General features: G+C 33.1%; 1 protein-coding gene across 1 annotated transcript; it reads right to left on the bottom strand.

Moving 5' to 3' along the window:
* Positions 1 to 214: 214 nt before the first annotated feature.
* Positions 215 to 2,291, bottom strand: LOC123662466 (piggyBac transposable element-derived protein 3-like). Its single transcript, XM_045597308.1, has 2 exons — positions 2,275 to 2,291; positions 215 to 2,030 (listed from the first exon to the last, which is right to left on the bottom strand). The coding sequence occupies exons 1-2, from the start codon at positions 2,289 to 2,291 to the stop codon at positions 215 to 217; spliced, it is 1,833 nt and encodes a 610-aa protein (XP_045453264.1).
* Positions 2,292 to 9,861: the final 7,570 nt, after the last annotated feature.

Here is a 9,861-nt window from a genome sequence, read left to right as displayed (position 1 = left end):
TATCTCATTTAGATTTTTAGTTTTGTAACCGTTCCAATAATGGAACACTAGGCTTATACACATGTAAAATACTATTAGTGGCTACGGATTTTGTTTGGAAATAAAACTATTTTATTCACATTTTTTATTTATTGCACTAGTAAAAAATTAGATAAACTTATATATATTTTAAATCTTATAATTATTACGTAACAATCATTGTTACATATATGTGTTATTCAGTATGAAAAAAAATGGAACATTTGCTATGTAATGCAACATTACATTTGATACACTTCATTGCTGTATTTTTGTGGCATAAACCACATCGTGTTTGTTTATTTTGTTTGTCAATTAGATGTCCTTTACCATCCAATCTAATATCATCGGGCACACGTTTTATTACTGCTAGTGAAGATCTAGGAGTTGACATGGTTGAAGTAGTAGGGGCTGAATCTTTCATCAGAAAGTATGTAGAGACAATATCTCTCGTAAATGATAAAAGATCATGTGGCGTACCGTTATGTTTTTTTGCAGCTGGGGATATTTTGTAAAGTTGGAAAGCATTATTGACTGCGACATTTAATGGAAACATGAGCAACTGCCAGTACCATCTCTTCAGACGAATCGCGATTCTATAACAACCCACATTTTGATCAAGTCGGTCCACGCCACCCATATATTTATTGTAATTTACAATGCAACGGGGTTGCTCAACGTCTTTTTTTTGTTTGTCGCAGTAACGTTTCACTTTACTTATAGGTGCAACACCACATTGAGTCGAGGCCACTGTGACAATGTTATTGTCATTATATCTTACAAGAGTGATGTTAGATAATGTATCTGTACATTGGTGATGACATCCTCTACTTGTTTTCTTCATTTCTTTTGGATCTTTCAAAGGTGCCTTCTCAGTTCGATTAGCTCGTATAGTCCCCGTTCCGTCGTGACCCATTTTTTGCAACTCGTCAAGAAGTGGTAGAGATGTAAAAAAGTTATCGAAATAAAAGCTGTAGCTACTTTGTGGCAATTTTGAGATAAGATTCAGAACCACTGAGGCACCAACACCTAATTCAGGATGAGTATTTCCGGTACTAGCTCCCTGATAAAGCTCACCATATATTAAATAGCCCAGCCGCGTACAAATGGACCAATTTTTGTAACCAAAGCGAATGGGCTTGCCATGTATGTGCTGTTTGGTTCCATGTTTACCATAATATGGAATCATCGATTCGTCGATGCTCAAGTTTTTATCGCCAGGATAATATTTTATCCACCTAGCATTGAGCAGGTTCCATAAAGGACGTACTTTAGCAAACTTATCATTACGGTCAAGATTATTATTATCAGCAACATGGAAATAACGCAATAACTCTTCAAACCGATTTCTTGACATAAGAGCTGCAATTGTTGGAAAACTGCAGTCAACTTTTTGTTCCCAATACATTCTGTATCTCGATACACTATTATATCCAGACAATAATAAAATAGCAATAAAATGTTTTATATCTGTTGTTGAAACTCGAAATCCATGTTTCCCTTTTTGTATTCCATTTTTCTCTGTTTCTGATCGGAGTAATTCAAACACCTCTTCATCATAAAAAAGTTCGAAAAACTGAATAGGATTTCGAAGGTTTTCTAAGAAATCTGGTTCACAGTGCTCTTTTCCAGCCTTTTCTGGAATATCTACAAACCTCCACTTTCTTGTGACTTCAACGCGTCTTCTTTTTGGCGGAGGCTGTGTCACTGACGACGAGCAGCTGGGCTGTGGAGACTGCGTCACTGACGATGTGGAAGGTATTGGGTCCACTTTAGCTTCATCTCCAACGAGCTCATTCACTACGGTAGATTCAGTATGAAACGATCTGGTGACCCGAAGTTCAGCTTCTGCAAGTAATTGATGTCTTGACAAATTATTTATACTTGCAAACTCTTCGTCACCACTGTCTTCGACGCTATTTTGCCAATTATCAGGAGGTGTGATGAAAATATCAGCGGAAAACACATCGTCATCTTCTTCTAAATAGGAGATTATTTGATCCACATTCAATCTGCAATAAAATAGTACCACAATTTTGATGCAATACTGACAAAGTATAAATCTCAATGTATAAAAATTACACGTGCGTATGTTCCTACTGCTCAAATAATGGAACGGTACATTACCATCACACTTACCCACTAATAACAACTTTTATTTGTGAAAACGTATTATGACACGATATAACAATGATACAACATGTGCATAAACCATAAATATTCAATAGTGTACTACAAAACATTATAGTTACTTACTTTTTTCTGTTTGCCATAATTTCCACTAAAAACTTTCAAACAATAATAGTTTTATGGATAGAAAAAACCGCGCGAAGAGAAATGACATTTATTCAACTGATAGCTAGTATTGTTAGTAATACCAACATAAAAATATTAATTTAAAGATGCATTCAGAAATTCAAACAAAAAATAAAAATGTAACCGTTTTAAAAATGGAACACTGGGATAATAAGAGTTAAACGGGTCTAAGGGCTCTCACAAGTTTGTATGAAGTCCTTCATTTTTCATGCTACAAGCTTGAAATTTGACAGAAAGATGAAGGAACGAATCCTGGGCAGGCTCAGGGGTAGATATGCTTGCAATATTGTAGTATATTGTATATCTGTATTGTATATCTGTATTTAGCTTAATGGTTTTAGAAGACAGTCATAACAAAGTAGAATTACACGCATACTATAATACTGCTACGATGTAAAGATACGATGTCGTGTCGGCGGCGCCTAAATACTAACGGTTGCGGGTTCGATTCCCGCTTGGAGTGGATATTTATTGAGTTTATACAAATATTTATTTCCGGTATGCTTGTATGTCCTTGTGGGTCTCCCTACCGTACCTCGGAGAGCACATTAAGCTGTCGGCCCTGGTAGTTATCATGTACACCCGATAACAATTGTTACATAGTAGCGAGGTGGATTAAGCTCTGATCCTTCTCCTACATGGGGAAAAGGCCTATGCCCAGTAGTGGAATATTACAGACTGAAGCGATAATACTTGTACATTTACACTATATGCACAGGACAGAGACCTTTAATTTTTTCTATACTAAAATCATTTATTTTTTTAAAACATTTTAGATAAAAACACATACATTATCCTTACCTACTTACCTTAAACTTATTAAGATACTCGTTTTCCTTTCCGTTAAAAAATATATATGTAGTCGAATTGAGAATCCCTCCGTTTTCGAAGTCGGTTAAAATATAGTCTTTATAACTTAGTCATAACGCAGGTTTCGCCCTGTGAATTTTTTTAAAAATCGATGGAGTATTCGTGGAGCGTGTGCTTTATTAGATCCATCTTTTTAAAATATTCAAATAAGAATATTTAGATGCAAATTTTTCCATGTATCAATAAACTCTTTAGAATTAAAGTAAATTTGACCTACTAAATGATGTCTCAGATCAAGATTCGAATTGAAATTATAAAATAACCAGAAGTCGTGTTGTAAAATGACTCTAGATTATTTATATCAAGCGAAAATTAGAGCTCGTATAAGGCACATGTGCATAAGCTCAAAACAATGACCATCGTTACGTCACACATTTCTGATCCGCAATATTATTTTTTTCATTAAGGACGCTATCACATTTTTCTACAAATATAAGTGTTTTTCACGTACCATTTTAATTAATTAGGAGTCACCCTGAGAGGATATCTTGGTTTCAAATGAAAGATAATATATTCATCTCCGAGTGAGACCATAAAAATTCTATAGCCCCATACAAACTTTTCACACAAATACAGTTTAACCATCACAGAAATCGCAAAAAATTAAAAAAAGACGGGTCTGAATTGGAACCATTATAGCCTAAATACACTGCACTAAGAAAAATAAATACACTAAGAAATTGTTGCTTATTTAGTCCTCTATGCGTAGCGCTAGATATTTTATATAAAAATAAATAATATTTCCATTTATGAGAAAAATAAGAAACGCTCTCAAATTTCTTCATACATTTTTTACAAGTGAACCATCGTCGTTCGTCATTCCGCGCCGAAACGCGCTCATGGAAGCACGGCTGTATCGCTTCAGCGCAAGTAATAATTACGTAAAAAATGAGTTTTTTGTGTGTACTGTGCTTGGACGAAATTGATACTTCACAATCGATTGTCTTTGCTATGCATCTGGTTTATATATAATAATCAATAATAATAAGTAATCTTTACAATTTGTCTTCTTTTCAACCGACTTCAAAAAAAGGAGGAGGTTACTCAATTCGACCGTGTATATATATATATATATATATATATATATATATATATATATATTTTTTTTTTTTAATGTATGTTCGGAAAGAACTTTTTCGTTTATGAACCGATTTTGATAATTCTTTTTTTGTTGGAAAGGAGATATCCCTAGTTTGGTACCATGATAAGGAAACTAGGATCTGATGATGGGATCCCAGAGAAATCGAGGGAAACTTTCAAAAATCGTACGGGTGACTAGTAAATTTAATCATGTTTTCATTAAGTACTATAAAGCATTACTATTTAATAAAGGTCTGGAGTCGATCTGATTGATGATGGAGAAGAAAGATAGTCGAGGGAACTCTTCAACAATTTATAGCAATTACCTGCTTTTTGATCTTAATTCGTTTCTATTGATGAGAACTTTGCACCTGTATTAGTTATAAGTGCCATTACAGTCTGATGATGGAGACAAAAGATAGTCGAGGGAACTCTTTAACGATTTATAGCAATTACCTGCTGTTTGAACTTAATTCGTTTCTATCGATGAGAACTTTGCACCGATATGAGTTACAAGTGCCATTACAGTCTGATGATGGAGACGAAAGATATTCGAGGAATTACCTGCTGTGTGGTCATCTGTGTCACAGGACCAGGTTTGATGATGGAGCCCATAAACACTCGAGGGAATTTCTCAACAATTTATAGCAGTTACCTTTTGCTGTTTGACGACCGCTTTGATATAATGGTGCATGTGCCGCGTCGGCGGCGCCTAAACACTGACGGTCGCGGGTTCAATTCCCGCTTGGAGTGGATATTTATGTTTATACAAAATCCTTGTGGTTCTCCCAATCTAGCCTCGGAGAACACGCTAGGCTGTCAGTCCCGGTTGTTATTACGTGCACCTGATAGCGAACTTTACTCATAGTATGTCGACGCGTTAGCGCAGCGGTCACAGCACTGGCTGTTGCGCTGGCGTTAGTGGGTTCAATCGCCGCGCAGGACAGACATTTGTATTGGCCATATAAGATGTTTGTCATGATCTGGGTGTTTGTGCTTGTGTATTGTGTATGTTTCCGGACCCCCGACACAAGAGAAAAAGCATCCTTGTTAGGTCTATCCATCACTAAAAATTGTAAAATAAAATAATTTTTAACAAAAAAAAAACCGACTTCTAACAGGAAACTAAAAAGTGAAAAATAAACTTACTTAGTACAAAGTAATTCGTATTTTGATTTAGTTAATCAGAAATGATTAAATAAATATTTTATAATATTGAAGAAGTTTCCTGTTTGAAGTCGGTTTTTTTTTTTGTTAAAAATTATTTTATTTTAAATTTACATTCATCATCATCATCATTGTTCCGTTTGCAGAGTTATAAAATAAATAAATTTTTAAAATAGAAGCAGCCTATGTTACTCCTTATTGCATAAGATATATCCTAGTGAAAGTACCGTCAAAATCGGTCCACCCGTTTCAGAGATTAGCCGAAACATACCGACAGACAGACAGACAAAAATTGGAAAAATGTTATTTTGGTATATGGACCGTGTATACATCCGTATGCATTTAGTAAAAAGCAGTATTTTAATATAACTAAAGGACACTCCAATTTTATTTATTTGTATAGATTGTTTACGTAAAATATGTTATGTTTATATTATTATAATGTTAAAACTATAATAATATAACTTAAAATTGTATGTGATTTTGAATTATAAAAATAAGCGTATTATTATCTATTATATTTTATTGTATAGTACGACGAACGAGTAGTAGATACCCTGACGCCTTAAGACATCGTCATAAACAGAGTAGGGGAGAGGTTCCGTGAATAGTAGGTACTTAGTAACAGTTACCAAGTTCGACTTTAAACTTACAACTAAATTTACTAATCAATACCAGTAAAATTAAAAATTAATACTTTCAAGTACCAAGATTAGTTACGTCGGTACAAAATCGAGCAGATAGCGGTATCTATGTGTGCGTACGCGTAATGTTATTGTGTTGCGATTTAAATACCTAAACTTGAGCGAGTGAAAAATGTGATAGCGTCCTTAAGGGAATGACTAAGCGCGTCTAAACCTATGGATTCCTTACATGATTTTTTTACACTATTTTGTCAAATCTTATATACACTGCTTTACACCCGTTTAGTATTATAGAGAGTTTGGAGTAGCTGAAAAACAGCATTGCATGAGACCTTGGTCTTGTGTTAGTCAGTTTCTAGAGTCCATTCATACCGCTACATTCCACTAATATTAGTGGATTCATATTGCTTTCGACATTATATTTCGTAAATTTTAATACGTTTGATGTATGTCGTGTCCTCTCGTATTCTGTATGTATGTTGCTATAATCTGTATTTTTATAGAAATAAATACACTTTTGTTTTTATTGTACACAAAGACTTTGAGCAAAAATCTAGTTTCGAAAGTAGATATGATATAGGTATAAGCGTAGGCACATATGTGTATCTATTATCAAAATTAAAAATCAAAATAGCTTTATTCAAATAGGCTTCAAGAACACCTTCAAATCGTCATTTTATAAATTAAAATTATACTTATATAATTAAAATTATTATAGTACTGAATACAGATTCTGCAGAAAAGAAAAGACAAGAAACTCCGAAGTTACCCTGTAAAAAAATATAAGACAGTAAACTGTTTCTATACAAATTTGGTAATATCTTACATGAAATACAGCGACACTAAGTCCACACATCATCACATCACAATATCATTTATGTAATCCTGCACAAATAGTAAGTTTTAGTAGCTATTAACTTCTTTTTGATACAATCTTTAAATTTATTAATTTATCAGAAAATTACAATACTGTCTTTGAGGTTTTATTATACATGCGAATACCATATGAACCCAAAAAGAAGACGTTAACTTTGCACAGTCGGAAACTAGGTGTTACAATTTTGTTATTCCTTCTCGTGTTTATACAGCGACTATTACTATTTACATCAAAACGATATTCGATATTGTTGTGAATATACAAAATATTATTGTATATTTATTGTGACGCAATTGCAAATACGTCTACCATATGAAAATCATCTCGCAGGGCGACTCGAGCCCCAAGTTCATAAATATCGCGAATAGCCCTTTTTTCAAAATAAATAGAGTCTCAATATCTGTAGCATTGCACACCCTACAGTACCAGAACGTAAGACATAACACTATGGTAATAGAAATAAATATATTAAACGCGTAGTAGCAACCTCAGTTACTTGTCGAACTTTTGTAACTGTGAATGGAGTAGAGTTGAGTCCACCATTCAAGGATGAAAATGAAAATTATAGTGAAGTTTAGTATTCGAATTTGTCCCAAAGAAAACTATATTGTATCACTGATGATAAGCCACTTGTTGTTTATCTCTCAATTATTATTCGGATGCTTAACATTGGGCAACGCAAACACATAACACTTGGTTTTCTTGGAGTTCAAAACCAAGTTGTTTGTTTTAATATAATAAAATGGTATTTAACTATAAGTATGATATTAAAGTGAAGTGGAATATCGGTCATATTATGGGTTTTCAAACGAAATGATTAATAATTCGTGCGGTTTATACTTTTTGTATAAACTATAACTAACTTAATTGTAGTAAGTACGAAACTTTCCAGAATTCAACAAAAATGTCAAAGGACGTCCTTGAATTCATTATAAAAATATTTTTCCTCCATATTTTCCGTATTTGATTATAATGTGTAGGTACAATATAAAACTTGGCTATTTATAATACGTATTTGTTATTTTTCGCGCACTCATTTAAATATCCTAAATTTTAATTTAAGATGCTAGGTAAGGTCAACACTTATTCTTCTTATAATAATAATTAGTAAAGTTCAAACGTTCTACGCAGAAATAAAGTATAAGATTTTGTACCATATATTTTGATTTTGTTAATTATTTAGTAGTTTTTAACCGACTTCCAAAAAAGGAGGAGGTTCTCAATTCGACTGTATTTTTTTATTTTATTTTTTATGTATTTTACATCAAAACTTTTGCCCGTGTGGACCGGTTTCGACAATTTTTTTTTAATCGAAAGATGGTGTGTGTCAATTGGTCCCATTTAAATTTATTTGAGATCTAACAACTACTTTTCGAGTTATATCTAATAATACGTTTTTGTACTTGACGCTTTTTTCGTCGACCTACGTTGTATTATACCGCATAACTGTCTACTGGATGTACCGATTTTAATAATTCTTTTTTTGTTAGAAAGGAGATATCCCTAGTTTAGTACCATGGTAAGGAAACCAGGATCTGATGATAGGATCTGAGAGAAATCGCGGGAAACTCTTGAAAATCCGCAATAACTTTTTACTGGGTGTACCGATTTTGATAATTCTTTTTTTGTTGAAAAGAAGATATCTCTAGTTTAGTAAAATGATAAGGAAACCAGCCGGCCTAGCATGCATACAACGAGATATCTCTTGACGAGAGAGAGAGATAATGTCTACATCGAGTATTTTCTCGATTACCCTAACATGCGCACTACGAGAGACAAAATTCTCTTCCGAAGACTTCGCCTTGTCGAGTAGAGAAACATTATCAACCATAATCACAACTGAATATCATTCTTATTTCTTATGTCGTAAAGTTGAATTTACAAGGTTATTGACCAATCGTGCCAAACCGGGATGAGCCAACGTTTGTATAATTTCAAACGAGTGAGTCATGTTTTATTTAACAATGTTCTCGTCCTTTTGGCTAAGATAAAAAGTGTATATCTAATTTAAAAAATCTAATATGGAAAATAAAACGGCGTAAGTAAAAGATAGTTGTAATTCTATCACGCATTGTTTTTTTTTTTTTTAATTTTTAAAATTTTTTGAATTTTTGAATTTTTTTTTTTTGATTATTGATTTTACTTTTATTCTATTTAATTTTATTTTTACTTATTGATTTTTTTAATATAATTTTGTTTTGTTTTTTATTCTGAATGTTGTCTTGTCTTGTTGTACTAACCCAATATGGACTTATACTTTGGTCTGAAATAAAGTATTATTATTATTATTATTTAGAATAAGAAGCAACAGGGCGCAAATACGTTTTTTGTGTCATTATATGGCACACTTCACTCGACTTTTCGCATTTCCCGCTCTTCGTATACCGAAATTATATAATTATAATAGGGAAACGCCATGGTATACAAAAAATAGGCACCCGGTTTTATTTATTTTTTATTTATCGTCTTTCTCGTCGATAATATTGAAAACGAGAAGTTTCTCTTCCTAAAACGACAAAATTCGACAAAATTACGATGTCATGTTAGCTTCCGTAGAGATAAATATCACAGATCACTAAAATTTAATGATTATCTCTTCTATTGACGTAACGAGAAGAGTATCGCGTGCACGCATGTTAGCTACTGTAGACATAGAGAGATAATACGAGAAAAGGGGTAGACAAAATTTTGTCGTGGCGCGCATGCTAGGCCTGCAGGATCTGATGATGGAATCCCAGAGAAATCGAGGGAAACTCTTGAAAATCCGCTATAACTTTTTACTGGGTGTACCGATTTTAATAATTTTTAATTTAATCGAAAACTGATGTTTGTTATGTGGTTACATATGAATTTTATTGAGATCTGATAACTACTTTTTGAGTAATTTGA

This window comes from Melitaea cinxia, chromosome 18, assembly GCF_905220565.1.
Source record: "Melitaea cinxia chromosome 18, ilMelCinx1.1, whole genome shotgun sequence".
Lineage (NCBI taxonomy): Eukaryota > Metazoa > Arthropoda > Insecta > Lepidoptera > Nymphalidae > Melitaea > Melitaea cinxia.
Note: the sequence above shows the minus strand (reverse complement) of the source record. Positions and strands in the feature narration are given on the sequence as shown.